At 39.7% G+C, this 16,081-nt stretch overlaps 1 protein-coding gene across 1 annotated transcript; it reads left to right on the top strand.

Moving 5' to 3' along the window:
• The first annotated feature begins 3,416 nt into the window (after positions 1-3,416).
• LOC145465900 (ras-related protein Rap-2a-like) lies at positions 3,417-10,229 on the top strand. Its single transcript, XM_081449663.1, has one exon. The coding sequence runs from the start codon at positions 7,028-7,030 to the stop codon at positions 7,694-7,696; it is 669 nt and encodes a 222-aa protein (XP_081305789.1). The 5' UTR covers positions 3,417-7,027; the 3' UTR covers positions 7,697-10,229.
• Positions 10,230-16,081: the final 5,852 nt, after the last annotated feature.

The raw sequence follows: 16,081 nt of genomic DNA, 5'->3' as shown, positions 1-16,081 counted from the left end.
CCAGGAACACCGGTTTGTTTGTTTGTTTATTTATTTATTTATTTATCTATTTTGTAATTATTATGCTTTCTTTAATTATCTTTTATGGTTATTTCTTTATTTAATGTTACATATTTTTCTCATTTTTACCATAATTGTTTGATGTTCCTGGATGTTCCCGGTTGTTCCGGAATGTTCATTGTTCCTGGTTTTATCGATTTTTTATCGAGCAATTTCTCCCAAAAAAAAATCCTGCTCAGCAAAAACGGCTAAAATTTCTTGTGCAAAAGAAGCCATGGGACCCCCCCCCCCCCCCTCTTCAAAACAAAAAATGGGCATTACTTCCATTATCTTTAGAGGTAGTTATAGAGTTGGATAGTCTTAGGTTTCTTATGAAAAAAAAAGACGTAAATCTTCTAGGTAATGAGCGGTGAACACTCCCAAAAAATGGCTGCGGAGACTGAGCCGTGACTAGAAACAATGTTGAGGAACTCGATATTTGCATTTATAATTGTACTGGGATACCAGTGCTGGATCCAGGATTTTAAGTTCATAATCGTTAGCTTCACTCTTCATATCTGTGGCCTGCACATCACCTTCGCTAGCTGAACTCTCGCTTCGGCTTACTTGCGGTTAGCCGCGCTTTCAGTCCGGTTTGCTTATAGTTAGCTTTCAATTCGTTTGTTGGTTAGAGCAGTATTAAATATATTTTTAAAATATCATAGTAACAAGGATGTTTATTTAATTTCACTCTGTCACTATAGAAAGGTAGTCCTGAAAGAAGTCCTGGCTCGACTTCTCACTCAGACTGGAGTTAAACAAGATCCTGGTTAGACCAGATGCAGTCTGAAGAAAAGCTAGTCAAAACTTGAATATCCAAAGAAAGGCACAGGATAATCAAAACAGAAACGTTTGGGACAAGGGTTAGCGTTAGCAACTAGCCATATTTCTGCTTCTCACTGGAGGGGATGTTAGTCCATTGCAGGGTTACCTCCGCCATTAAATTCGCCGGTAACCCATTTATGCACCTGGCTAGGGGAGGTGTCCAGTGCCCGGAGGGGGGGTACTTTAGGAATTTCTGGGTGGGGATGTGTCGCTGGAACCCTGGAACCCTTAGCCTATACCAGAACTGGTTCAGCTAAATTTTGCTACCCTATACTAGAGTAAACCCCCCAAATCACTCCTATCCTAGAGTAGCTGTTTTCCAGAAACTGCGGTCACTAGCACAGTCTAGCCAAAACAAAACCTTATACCACAATCTCTCAAAAAAGATTTATTTACACTTGTTCAGTTTTTTTTCCATCAAGTCCTAAATTTCAGGTTAACCTGATTGAATAAAGAACCGTCATGAGTGTTGCTTTTTAGGTACAACAGCAAAAAAAAAAAACACTTACCTTCTTTCTCTAAGTCACAAAAAAACCAGTCCACCTCCTTCTTCGTAGTAACAAAACCGTCCACCTTCTTTCTTGCAGTCACAAAGAACAGTCCTAAGTGAATCCTAATTTTGGACACGGGTTTTCGATTTTCAACCCCGTATCCTGGTTGCGTCGCTGGTCGGGGTCGCTGGTTACATGTTGAACAATGCCAAGCACGCACGTACGCATTATCAAGACAATACATTGCTTAATTTTAACTAGTATTAAAACCACCGATTTCCGTCCGCATCCCGATTTTTGACAGTTAATAATATCCAGAAGTGTTTTATGGTACGGTAGTCATCTATCGACGCTGTTGAGGCTGAGTTGCGAAAATTTGAACTTGCCAATTTCATTCTTTTTATATTTTTGAGTGGCAATTCCTGGTTTCCTTAGTCTAGATAAAATCTTCAATCAACTGGTCAGTTTCGTGAAAAATGATACCCTATTCTAGACCCAAACGCTCTGATTTATATACCCTATGCTAGAGTAAAATGCTTGAAAGCCATACCCTTCACAGCGGCACATACCTATATAGCCCCTATATGGCAGTACCCCCCCCCCCCGGGGTCCAGTGCCTGAGAACACAACGTATAATGACTCCAGTCAGAATTCAAACCACTCAATTAGGAGTCCGGCGCGCTAATTCAGTTTTCAGGGCTTTTCCCTTTCCCTGGGAAAGAGGTTGGCGCTATCCATTCCTCCAAAAATAACGTCCATTCCTCACAGGTAAGGATGGTCTAAAATTGTGCGCACGTGTCCAGAGGTTGGTCGGTGCTTGCGTGAATGCGTGTTACTTTTATTAACAATAGCAGAACGCCATTCAAAAGTGCGTCAACGTCAGAGACACCTTGGCACGTTTTCCCTACTCGAATTGGATGAAGTTCGTGATAAACTGAAACTCGAACCAATGAAGGTTGCTAAACATAATCTAGGGTCAACTTTTACATAACTGCATTTGCCAAGCCTTGATCCGCGTTCTGTCCGTTCTAACTGGGCTGATTTTAGACGGCAAGTAGCTATACTCTGGCCCATATCATCAGCATATGACATGTCAATAGATACTCTCCGCTGAAGAACTTTCTCAGTTTTTCGCGTGTTGAACTGAAAAGGAAAATGTAGTGCTGATGTCGGCCATAATTTAGCAACAATGGAGCAACAACTTCCTGCATGACAATCTTAAACTACTCGGCAGAGCTTTATTTTGCAATCGCGAGTCGATCGACTCGCCCACCACCGGATTTGTCTGAAAAGCCTCTTTTGTGTTAACGAGTTAAACTATAAACCGATAAATTGGTTTTCAAAGGATCTTTGAAATCAAATCCAAGCACGACAAGAATGCGGATTATCTCAAATTTGCGGGAAGGCATCAGGATATATGAATAGCTGTTTTTCTAACCTGTCTCTTAAATTACCGTATATGTTCACAAGGCGAACAAAATATGATCACGACATTGGCACCACCCGGAGGGGCACTCTGCGGAATGTTTTGACGGGGGTGCAGAACGTGGCTTACAAAACTCTGACTAGATTTTTGAGCAGATTACAAGATCTTTTCATGCCTGATTCAAGACTTATCCGAGGCTAGCATCCGTTCGCGTGTCACACAGGAGAACTTTCCTTAAGGCCGGCTCATAGTTATATGCGTCCGTCTTTTTGCTTATTCCTCAAAGAAAAGTAGAGAAACTTAACCGTTTTCTTCTTTTTGAACTTTCGTAGAGAAACGCCCCCCACTTTTCAACATTCAGAGCAAAGCTGTCCAAAACATACAAAACTGATTCTCAAGGTAAAGAAAAGAGATTGAGACAGAAACCGAAAAAAAAAAACTTGAATTATGAGATTTCCTAATATTTTAGTTTCCAGAAACAAACCAGTGATATATACCAAGTCCTCTTGGCAAACATACTAGGTATGTGTAGGAGATTATCCGCACCCCCCCCCCCCGCCCCCTCCCCCTCATCTCCTGCTATAGCACTCCGGTAGCTTCCAGTCATTAGGTGAGCAAAATTCACTTCAGTCGTGTTAGATACATGCAGAATATAGGACGTGTTTTCGTCCACTTTTGCCCTGGGAGTCACAAGGGGACATCGGAAGTTCGGCGTGCACATATGGCCAGTTCACTGAGCTTTATACAATTAGTGCATGGTTCATTTCTCTCCTCTCAGTATGAGACCTACTTCAGTCTGTTTGCCAGCCGCGATCGCGGTCTCCATCAAAAGCAACTGTAAAATAAAACCAGAGGAAGTCTATGCCGCAGTGATGATACTTCGATGGTTCGATATGGATACATATCCTATTCTGTGAAACAGAAATCCCCTTGTCTTTCTCAGTGCTTCGGTGAGAGACGTCGGAGAGGGAATGAAATTCCCTCTACTCTCTCACCGAGCAGAAAGAGAAGGACAACTCTAGACTGATCTGTCTCGCAGGTTATGCATATGCGTAATCCCACGCGTTGGGATTTCAGTGATGGCTTTCATTGTTCATCTAACAAGCAGGACAGTTAAATCAACAGTGAAGAAGTTCCTCAACACGTTGGGCTTTTAACAGTGTTTTAAGTCTTCTAATTCCCGTTCGATGACAGCAACAAAACCAGTCGCCATCATAATCATCTAATTTCGATCTTATCGATAAAGCTTCAGTGTTTGTTAGTCAGAGGTTATAGCCATCGGCCTCGGAGGGTGTCCACTGTAAAAGATAATTCTAACGATAGCGGTGCGTGCTAATTCCGTCGATGAAGTTGAGCTTCAAATCATGAATAAGCGTAAGACTGAAGATAAAAAAATATATATTTTGCGAAAGTCATTCAACCCCAGTTACTGGTGAGAATCTAGTACCACATAGTCAGTAAGCCTCACGGTTTAGCAGGTGAAATAATAAAAAACAAACTGCATCTGCTCAACAGCTTTCCTACCGACTTAAAACTGAAATAGACTCACGCTTTATCAATTAGACTGAGCAGAAAATAGCTAGGGATACGTGAATACACATTGACCTAACCAATTGAGACAAAAAAAAGTGTGAAAACTAATTTAAGACAGCCTCAATTGTGTGTAGAGTTTCACGGGCAGACTGTTCATGTTTGGTTTCATTTCTGAGGATGTGATTTCTGTTTCAGATCCAAAACGGAGATGAAAACCATCTAAAAACACAACAAAGAAAGCATTTAGAGTTTTGTTTGAAAGCTTAAGAACTTTTTTACAAAACTAAACACAGAAAGAGCAACAACAACTTCAACGCTGACTTGTTTACTTAGGAAGTTAGTTGTGGGTAAAACATCCCACCCACAAGATTGACACAACTATAACGTGACTTCAAAATTGCACGTAGTTTAGCGGTTTATGTAGCATCCCTGCCAAAACGACATTTATCACGCGAACGTAGATCGTTATCTTGAGACGTTATCAGCATACCTCATTTGACATTATTTTATCTTTATATCTATAGCACGTAGAAAACATTCAGGATGTTGATCAACCGCGACACAAAATAGGCATGAGGCATGCGGAACCATGCGTGTTATTCGGACTTGTGTAATTGCCAATGAAAACCTTGTTTTATTTATAAACTTCTGTCAGAATTTTTTTTTTGCTGATTCGCTGCGTTTCTCAATTTAAATCAAGAAGTAGAAAATTTTAACTTCCAGTACTAACCACAAATGATGGGTACTGCTTACGATTAACGTTACTTCAACGTGACTTCGAAATGGCACATAATGTTATGTCGATCTATTTTTGAGAGACTAACGACACAACTTCAGATCTGTATTAAAATCCCTTATCGTGTGATTTGTATCTAAATCACGAAAATAGATGAAAAAAATAACATGTCAAAAATACGTTCTCCTGGGGTGATTTCATTTCTCCAATGTAATACCATTGTCTGGATTATAGAAACAATGGCCTCCATTTGGCGCGAAAATATGCTCGAATATTTGTCCGCGGACATTATCTGTTCCGAGAAACGAACAGTTTTCCGAGAGCGAAACTCGAGGAAAACTGTGAGCTTTGAGGAACAGATAATGTCCAAGGACAAATATGCGAGCATACTTTCAGGCCAAATGGAGGCTATTGTGTTTATTATCCTTCAAATATTTTTCGCATTACACGCGGTTTTGAAAATTGGGGAATATTGTAAAATAGCCAAATTTTAGCTCCATTAAAGGTATTGTATCTAAAGGTGTTTTCGAAAATGGCTTTGTACTTGTAGTTTTTTAAAGAATTTCCCGAAGAATCTTCGGCCTGTACCAGATGATCTTATGTTTCGGAAGACGAAAAAATTTCGGAACACTTCGACGATACTCGGAAGTGCCCGAAGAAGGTTCGGTTGAGTTCGGCCTTAATTAATTTACCCGGGACAACTTCGGAATCTACAGGTGTTTTCGGAAGTTGATGGGCACAGTTTTCCGAAAACTCAGACAAACACTGCTATTTCCTAAGTATGTTTGGCTCGAAGGAAGAAAGAGAGCGCAGAGAACTTTTCTATTTCGCCCACATCTGTTTTCCGTCCAAGAATTTCAATAAAAGGAGGCTTGAAGCATTTGTCGTTTCAATTCTATGAGGGAACAACACACCCCATTTCAGTTTTCGGTTATTACAACACTCAAGTCTTGTCACATGCAGAATTCCTGAAATTTAAAGAATGCCGACGACGAGTCCAATCATTTGAAAACGATTTCATTTTTCGACTCGTCATGTAATTTCAAACAGGATATTTTGAGACAGCGGTAAATACCGGAAGTTTCACGAAAAGTAATTAACTAGCTCCTGCCTAAAAATAACCTGGCTCTGTTGTTCGGTCTAAAAACTGTTAACTACGTTACGCTTGAAAAGTGTGAAGGATAAGAATCATTGCCTTTAGATGGAACTTTTGTTCTTTTCTCTAAGGCTCACTGGGTTCAACTGAGGGGAACATATGGAACCTTCAGGAAATGTTTTTTTTGTTTTATTTGTTTTGTTTTGTTTTGTTTTCGGTCGAGTAAAACTGCGTTGGTGTTGGTCTTTTCCGAGTACAATGAATCGAAGGATTGGAGAAAGGGTAACAGAAATAACACGCCTGTCAATTTTTATCACTTCATTTTTTACTTATTTTTAGGTCTTCGTTTTCGCCTGAATAAGCCAGTAGCTGTGAAACAAAACTGATAGAAAGTTATCCAAACATTGTCTTAACACTTGCGGCTTACCGCTCCCACTTCCTCCTACAATGCGTGAGCCAGGGACGTTTTAAGGGGGCGCTGTTACGTAAATACGTAAAATAATCTATGTGTTGATATTCTAGAATGTGATGACAAGCAGACCCCTTACGCTGTCAGATTTTTCATGTCATGAATTTCTGGTGCATTCTCCGTCGCATTTCTTATAAAACGCGACGGCAGCTTCGTCGACACAGTAGATCGTGTAGAGCTCGTGAAGTCATAACTGGTTTATCACTGACAAAACGTTTGTTTCTCTCGACGCTGTGTTGCGAGTCACGAACCTGTTACTGGAAGCACGCTATAAGACGATTAAAGTCGTCATCCATCTAGTTGCGGTAAGGATTCGATACCCTGTCACGATTTTATAAACGTATAAACCGCTCGCTTGTGTTGGCTCATCTGAGAAGCAACTCGTTGCCTTCGAAGACATTTGGAATCGACTATGAAGAAACAAGTGAAAGAGCAGAAGAAGGTGGAGGGCAAGAAGAGAAGCTCTGCGTATCTGAAAATGTTCACAGTTGTTGTATTCGGCGAGGCTCGGACTGGTAAATCGTCGCTTATCAAGACTTTCCTCGGTGAGACATTCACCGATGAGTATGAACCCACTGTTGAGGACTTCTACTCCAAGCAAATTCTCTATAACGATAGAAACTATCAGGTGGATATCATTGACACTTGCGGCTCGGAGAATTTCCCTGCCATGAGGAGAGTGGACATACAGAAAGCGGACGCAATTTTGCTGGTATACTCGCTGGACAATCCTCGTTCATTTGAACGGTTGGAACAGCTCAGAGAAGAAATCTTTCAAGAAAGAGGCCACAATCTTCCGGTCATGGTTGTGGCGAACAAATCGGACGCCGTCTTAGATGGACACGCATTAGAAATGAAAACGAACGATGGGAGTCTAATAAACACAAAGTATGTCGCAGAGAAGGAATGGAATTTATTGTGGACAATCACATCAGCGAAGATGTCCTGGGGCGTTGAAGACATGTTTCATGGTCTAATAGATGCATTCTATGTTCGTAGAACACAAACTCTTCCAGCTAAAGGTAGCCGTTCGTGGCTGGGAAGTCCATTATTAAGTAGCCTTAGGCGAAAATCGAAATGAAAATAGAAATAACGTGCGCCTGATGACATGTTAGCTCTGTAGTATATTTTCGACGCTCTCAAAATCTTATGACGTTCAATCTATGATGTGAGATTTTTTTCCAGTTGCATAATAGTTTAATTAATCTTTCGTCCTTCAAACGCCATTGCATAAGATGTTTATTTTAAACTTTGTACATTTCTCAGTGCGTGGATGAACAGAATGTAAACTATTTTACGATTGTTTTTCCAGTTACATGAGGTTTTGTTCACAATTCATGGTTTAAGGTACGCGTCTTAAATATCTTATTTCATCTCGAAATTTTACCCAGAACAAATTTGAAATTAGTGGTTGAAAAATAATTTTATCCACTTATATAATATACTAATTGATTAGTCAATAAGGCTTTGAACTATTTCATACTGTTCAATATTTCACATAATTGGTGCAAAATATGTAAATACCAAAACAGATGTATAAGCGACATTCGAAGACAGTAGTTTATAATAATAAATGAACTATCTGATCTTGACTGACTGATCTTGTTGTCTTAAAGTATTATCTATGTGATGGGAGGTCCAGGGTCATGGCTGCATATAAAATATCTGCTTTGAAGTTCTTTAGGCGCGCCAAGAAATTGGAACCCCATTTTTGTGAGGTCAGTGCGAGTTTCGAAAACAAATAATTATATTTTTGTCATGTTTCGGGATAGACATGTAACTAAGGCCAGGCTAATACATGTAACGAGCCAGAAATGAGTTTTTACCTTGTATTGAGGTAAACTTGAAGTCTCTAATTGCTTGCACACAGGCGCTTTGCGCGGGGGCATTTTCTTTCCGCTTTGTATTCCAAACAATGCATGTGTTGTCAGAATATTTCCTTTCAGTCTTCTCTTCCCGTCTTTGACCTTGAGTCCACTCAACCTTGCCTTTATTTTAAACGATCGAGTTTCTGCGTTTGACGGACATGGAATACAATCAGCCCACTTTGTGTTATCCCGTTTATAGTTTCACTCACCTGTACCTGCATAAATTACACTTAATCTGGTTTTCATTTTTTTCGCCATCCACGGAGTAATTTTCCGTTGGAAAAGGTGAAACTGTGTAAAAACTGACCATAAATAAAACTTCTTTGAGACAGAAATATGGACACAAACAAACTCCTAAGATTTAGAATTGAAATAGACGGTAACTTCAACGGTTGACAATAATCGGGTTTTTTTTAGTTCAGCAGTAATGTCATTGTTCCAAGTGTTTACCAGATTAAACATTTATTCTATTCCACACGATTTTATAAACCAAACTTTTAAACGATGCCCTGACAGTCCAAGTGTCCTTGATATTCGAAAATGCCCAAGAAGTTCCGATTCGTACTGCACACACCGTGGATTAGAATTTTAACTTATTTTTTACGAACGAAAACTATTATATGAAAAATGTACGATGGCAAGTAACAAAAGGATTACGTAATGCCTAAAGGTATTGGTAAACAATAACGAGTGCAATTGCCCGTGTTCACTACGTAATGCCCAAAGGTATCGGTAAACACTAACGAAAGCAATTGTCCCGTGTTCACCAAGGTCAATGTGTCTGCCATCACAGTCTACGTAACATGACAAAACGTCTCAGTTTCACTGGCTGAGTAAGAGTTCGTACCTAAATTTTAATTATGGCTTTGGCACTCAACGCCTATGATCCCAGTCTTAATTGCCAATTAGCCTGTAATAAAGGCGTGTTTTGGCGAGCGAACGCATTTTGATCAAGTGAGCACCATCTTGGATGCAAACTCCGAAAAAGCAAACATGGCGGCGAATCTACTCGAACGTGGATAACACTCGAGCACACAGAATACGTCTGCATTGCGAGCTTATTGCCACTGGGCAAGATTTGTCTTGCAAAGTTGGGGGTATATTCATAAGTCCGGATTTGCAACTATTCCTTTCCCATCATTGGTCTACCTACGAGGTACCAATCTGAAAACAAACTTCGGTTAACATTAAGCGACGAACTGGTTTTACAACAAATCTCCTAGTTTAATATTTTTCTGTTCCTGTAAAAGTTAGCCAAGTTCGAATTACATAAGCCATCGTAGTGGACAAATCTCAAAAGTATATAAGTGAGGTAAATCGTTCGGGATGGAGTTGTCGTTATTTTTAGTTTCAGGCGTGTTTGCTTTTTGCTTTTTATTTTGCTCATTCAGTTTTGCTTTCATAGCTGGGAAGCTTACGCCATATCTTCACTTCCAGAATAAAGCGTTAAGATAAATCAAAGTAATTTATGCTTGAATACGTACCCCTAGTTTCTAAGCCCAGACATAAGACCTCCACGGCTATAAAATGTTTCGTGTCTCGTAGCCCGGACCGTGCCATGCAAGTCAGGCGGGTCTATCAGTCGTTTAATTAACCCTTAGACACTTTTGCCTTTATCTATTTTTCAAGAGGAGGACTTTCCATAATTGTTATTTGATAGCAATACAACTTTTCTTTTCATGTTTAACTACAGTATTCAGTAATTTTGTAACATGTTTTGAAGAGTTGTTCTTTCAAAACAGCTAAATTTAAACTGTTTCCGTAATAAAGTTACTTGTTTTACCTGAGCTGAAAATGGATAATTAGAGGTTAAATCCAAAAATTTGAAAGTAATTCACCTTAGAACCAATTTAATATAATTATATCACATTTTTTCAACCAGATCTCTCTTTAGGTATAGACAAATAGGTAAAGAAATGATTGCAAATAGCTTTTGATGTTAACAAAGAGGTGCTCAAGGACGTGTATGAGGGGTGAAGTATGCAAAGTATCATGAACTTGGACACAAAATAGGCTGCAGAGTGGCCAAGTAATGGAAAAGGGGACTCGAGTGGTCTATCAATATTTTCCTGTCAAAATTCAATGTTAAGAGATGTGTGTATAAAAACACTAGGGAAAGATCTGACCTAGCCTACAAGCAGGCTCCCGGCGTGAACGGAAAAAAATTTCGACGAGTGCGAAACAGAAGAATTCGGAGAACGAAGCGGGAGCCTGTTCGCCAGCTAGATCTGACCAGATTTCCCGAAAAAACCGCGCCTTGTGAAAAATATTCCAGGAGAAGAAACGCTAACAGTTAGAATGAAACTGGGAAGTATAATCAGCGTAAAATGATTCGCTAAAACTTTCTTGCGATCAGCCACAACCTTTTAACGAAACTCAAAACCTGGCGTTTGATTGTTTTTCTCTGTGAAGGGTGAACCTGCATTAATTAGAGGCTGGACTGAGCTAATTACCTATTTATCTTATTAAAAACTCAAGAGAGGTTTATTTTCAGCCCTCGAACATAGCGACGGGAAGTACTGAGCATTTCATAGACTTCCGCATTGGTAGGTACGGCTCATATACGATACAGTTTCACTAGCTGGGTTGACAAATAAATGAGCATTGGACCATCATAGCGGAGCTCCGCCGGCCCAAAGGGCCGCTAAGCGGAGCCCCATACCCACATTGGAAAGAATTAACTTGGTACTTGGTAGGTGCAGAGTCTAAGATCTTGAAACAGTCTAAGTTACAAGAGGTACGGCACGACTCTGAAGCCTGCAAATGCTTATAAACGTGAGAAGATCTGTCCGATGACAAGTGCTCGTGCACGCGCGTGGAGAAATGTCGGCTTGTTTCGCCAACGTAACAAGCATTACAGGCTGACAGGCTCCGTACGTGCATCGTGTACAAATTTTCTTGTGCAAGCTGTAATGCCTGTTACGTTGGCGAAACAAGCCGACATTTCTCCACGCGCGTGCACGAGCACTTGTCATCGGACAGATCTTCTCACGTTTATAAGCATTTGCAGGCTTCAGAGTCGTGCCGTACCTCTTGTAACTTAGACTGCTTCAAGATCTTAAACCATGAATTGATTTTCTCATGGTTATCATGGGTAGCGGTATTGCTCGTGGGCGCGTGCGAACGACGACGACGACGACAGAGTCGAGCAAGATGGCAGCCATACTCCAGCAAATGGGTTGACAGAGACATGCAAACGTACAAACACAAACGTACAACTACCTTGAAACTTACAACTTGATGCCAACTACGCAGTCTGCATATAGGAAACACCACTCTACGGAAACGACCTTGCTACGTGTGACAAATGACATTCTTACAGCGATTGACCGTCGCCAAGATGTTGTATTAGTCTAACTCGATTTATCAGCGGCCTTTGATACTATTGATCATACGATCTTGGTGGAAAGACTTGAGTCTTACTTTGGTTTCTCAAAATTGACACTGTGCTGGTTCAGATCTTACCTTGAAAACCGTCGGCAATCAATAATCATTGGAGATCAAGTGTCCACTCCTTGTGCTCTGCGTTATGGTGTCCCACAAGGGTCTCTACTTAGACCATTACTTTTCACCCTGTATATCGCCCCTATTCAAGATGTAATTGCTCGCCATAATTTGAATTCTTTGTTTTATGCAGATGACACTCAACTATATATAGCTACTGATCCTGCAAATCAGGCCCTGTCTCTGACTGCCCTCCGAAGTTGCATAGAGGATGTAATGCGATGGAACACGCAAAACATGCTAAGAAGTAAAGCTGAAAAGACGGAGGTTATACTATTTACATCCCGGTTCACCGAGACACCTAACATCGAGAAGCTCTCTTTTGACAATACCGTCATTGAACTAACTGAGAGAGTTCGTGATCTTGGTGTTAATTTAGATAAAAACCTATCACTGACATACCACATAAACGAGACGTGTAAGAAAGCAACTAACGCCATCAGGTCCATAGGCCGCATTTGCAAATGCCTCACCAAGGAAAATCTCAAACTGTTAGTTAATGCGCTTGTAATATCCCGTCTGGACTACTGTAATAGTATCCTTTATGGTCTCCCAAAACAGGAACTGGATAAACTTCAAAGAGTTCAAAACACTGCCGCACGCCTTATCACTGGAACCAAGCAATACGACCACATCAAACCTGCCCTTCGAGAATTACAGTGGCTACCTGTTGAATCACGGATTACATTCAAACTTCTGCTCATCACTTTTAAGATTATCCATGGACTTTGTCCAGCCTACTTGTCGTCCCTCCTACAACAATACCACCCGCAACGGAGTTTACGTTCATCCTCTAAATTTCTTTTCACTGTCCCTACTGTGAACTCTGTGACATATGGTGAACGTACCTTTTCTTTCTCCGCACCTATATTATGGAACAATCTACCGGATTCTGTTAAAAATACAACATCTCTTTCGTCTTTTAAATCTGCCCTCAAAACATTCTTATTTCGGAAATCCTACTTCTGATTTATTTTATTTTATGAGAAACTGTATTTTAATTAATTATTTCATTTATTTTATTTATTACTGTTATTAGAAATATTTTATAGGATTTAACTAATTTATTTTTTATAGTAATGTAAGCGCATTGAGTTTTTTTAAATGCGCCCAAAAAACTTTATTATTATTATTATTGTTATTATTATTATTATTATTATGCAACCTTGATTTATAGCCTCCTTCTTTGATATTGGACATACATGTTATGGTCAATTGACACCTGTCAAAACAAGGTATCCGCTGACCATTATCACGTGACCATATCGAGGGCTCAAGGTTATAGCGCATCGAGGTCACGTGTTTTTTACCGCTGACCAAGAGCTGGTTTCTGTTAGATCGCGGGCTCATGTAAGGTTAACTTGTGGCAACAGGGCCCAGGTTGTTCGGAAGCCAGTTAACGCTAACCCAGGATTAAAAGTTAACAGAATTATAAATATGCCTTGTATACAAATGTTTTTCACTACTTTTGTTTTGCATATTTTGAGATTGTTCAAACTCAATGTAGACGGCCAAACAATATACAGAAAACCTCACTGCAAAGTTGCAAAACTAAAATCAAAATTCTCGCTTAACCTGGATTATCTTAATCGGGCTTTGAACAGCCCGGCCCAGGAGCTCTAGTTTTAGGCTTGACTAAATCTATATATTAGTCTATCTCGATCGGGAGAAACCGGCGCGAAAAGTTTCTGAACCAAAGCGGGAAACAAAATCTGCGTCATGTAAGGACGAACAAAGTGTGCCTATTTTCCTTTCCCTGAGGCAAACCGCTGACAAATGAAACTGAACACACATTCACGCGTGGCACTCTGGGTAGAAGAAAAGATGAAGGATGTTAGCGCATGTTACTAGTCTGGGAGCAAATGTAATCCCTTGGGAAGTTCGTGCTGATAGCAAGCCACCAGTCTAAAAGTGTTCATTAGGGTCTAGTGAACATTAAAAGTTTTGGTGGCAACTCTGCAACTTGCTAGGACGGGTTTTAAGGAGGGTTGAAAATCGGATGCATATGAACCAACATGAAAACGAGGCTGGTACATTAAATTCTTTATAACCTCATCAATTACCATCGGTTCACCACCAAACTTGGCAGATATTCGTAAGTTTCTTATTTAGTGACAATTGCTGATTATGAAGTGGTCACGTGATATTCTAGCATGAAAACGAGGCTGGAATAGAATATTACATATTACTATATTTAATGTTTGCAAAAGCTTGTCAAACTTACCCAAAATGGGCAGAAATACGCAATTTGATCAGTTAGTGACAGTTGCCGATTATGAGGTTGTCACGTGACCTAACATCAAAGCGAGGCTGGACCAGAAAAACGCATGTAACCTTTTTTAAATGTTCACAATAGCTTGTCAAACTTACTCAAAATTTATCCCTCGATGATGCGGTTGCACTGATGATATTCTCATTTGTCACGTGGTCAAATTTCCTGCACAGAAACGAGGCTCTAAGCAACCATTCATTTTATGATAAATTTACACTGGTAGCAACCTACCTGGTCTCGTAATATACTTTAAAAAACAAACTTTCTTATTTTTTCAAGAAATTATTACTTTATGAGCATAAAAATATATTTGTCCAACGTAACATAGGTGTTTTCATATTGGGGCCAGTTGTCTGAAGATCGGGGACCAGTTGTCTGAAGATCGGGGGCGAGTTGTCTGACATTCCGCCATTCCATTAGAAATATGACCTTATTTAGTTTGATAAAGGTGTATGTTATTGTTAATCAACGTATAATCATCGCACTAATAAAATATACTGTAATAATTGACACAAGTCCGTGGGACTGACTTCGTTATGCTGTTGTGGAACTAATATAAGTGCGCTCGTGCACGCACGAATACTGCTGAGTTACCCAATTGAAAAACATCGATGTTTACGACTTCAGCACTGGACACCACTCGAATGTTACACAACGCAATCTTTCCACGACTTTATTGTTTGGTGAAAATTCGTCAAGATGCTAGTTTTCAAGCTCAAATAACCCGAATACGAGCTCGGAACTTCCATTTTATGTCGCAATTCGACTGAATCAACCTTAAATTTCATTTAAAATTTTCCAAGAAAAATTTTAAAAAAACAACAACAACAGACCTTTCGTTTGGACTCCCTGCTATTATTGAAATTGTTATGCAACGCCTACCGTGGGTCCGAAATTTTACATCCTCTCTTAGGATTAGAGAGATGAATTTCAGTTTAGAAAGCTAGGTTGTACGTGCCAGTAAATTCCAAGTTTACCGAAGGAATAGGTATTTCGTTGCTGTAAACCAATATTTACAGAATCAGTTTAATTGGTTATTAGTATTCACTCGGTTGATCGTATGAGATGGATATAATCGCGTTATTTTTCGTTTGTGTTTTTTCAGCTTTTACAAATATTGAAATAGAACGGTATATATCAGTTCAGTCATCGCTTCATTTACAACGTGAATGAGTTTGATGGGAGCACCTGGTACCACGGCAACCGATGCTTAAGGACAAGATATTGATGGACACCCACTCATTTAAAAATTTGCGCGTCGCTTTTCGATGACGATTAACCGTCTAATAAACCTTGATCAATTAACGTTTGATACCTTTCTTACTTTACGTGCAATAATGATAATTGTCTTCGTACTGACTGACTTTGGTAATAGAAGACAAATATTTTGTTATAGATAATTATATATGCTTCAATTAATTTTAATGTTCACTGGTTTTGTTAGGCTTAATTTATGGACATTGTCGCCTTATTGAAGCCTGCTCTGCGAAGTTCAGTTAATGAACTCTTTTGGGAATAACGATGTAGTGCGAATGCCCATAAGAACATTTCAAACAGGTTAAAATTAGTTAATTGCTATAAGTAATCATTCTATACTAGGGAATCGCTGCTTAGCTGGACTGAATAGCAGTGAATAACAGATGGATTAATTCTGACGGCATCACAGTTTTTGTACAATGTACTTAAGCCGACATATGCAAATCTGTAGTTGTTTTAAATGCCTTTATGGCTTTACACAAAGAATTGCCGTACGGATTTTTAATTGTTCCAAGTCATGCATGAGGCCAAATGGCTGTCAGACACACCTGAACGAATACCGCCT

The sequence above is a fragment of the Orbicella franksi genome, chromosome 13 (assembly GCF_964199315.1).
Source record: "Orbicella franksi chromosome 13, jaOrbFran1.1, whole genome shotgun sequence".
Lineage (NCBI taxonomy): Eukaryota > Metazoa > Cnidaria > Anthozoa > Scleractinia > Merulinidae > Orbicella > Orbicella franksi.
The sequence above is the reverse complement of the archived record's forward strand: the minus strand, read 5'-3'. Positions and strand labels throughout refer to the sequence as shown.

What these genes read in the sequence shown, in the direction of transcription:
- LOC145465900 (XM_081449663.1), top strand. Translation starts at nt 7,028, where the DNA reads ATGAAGAAACAAGTGAAAGAGCAGAAGAAGGTGGAGGGCAAGAAGAGA.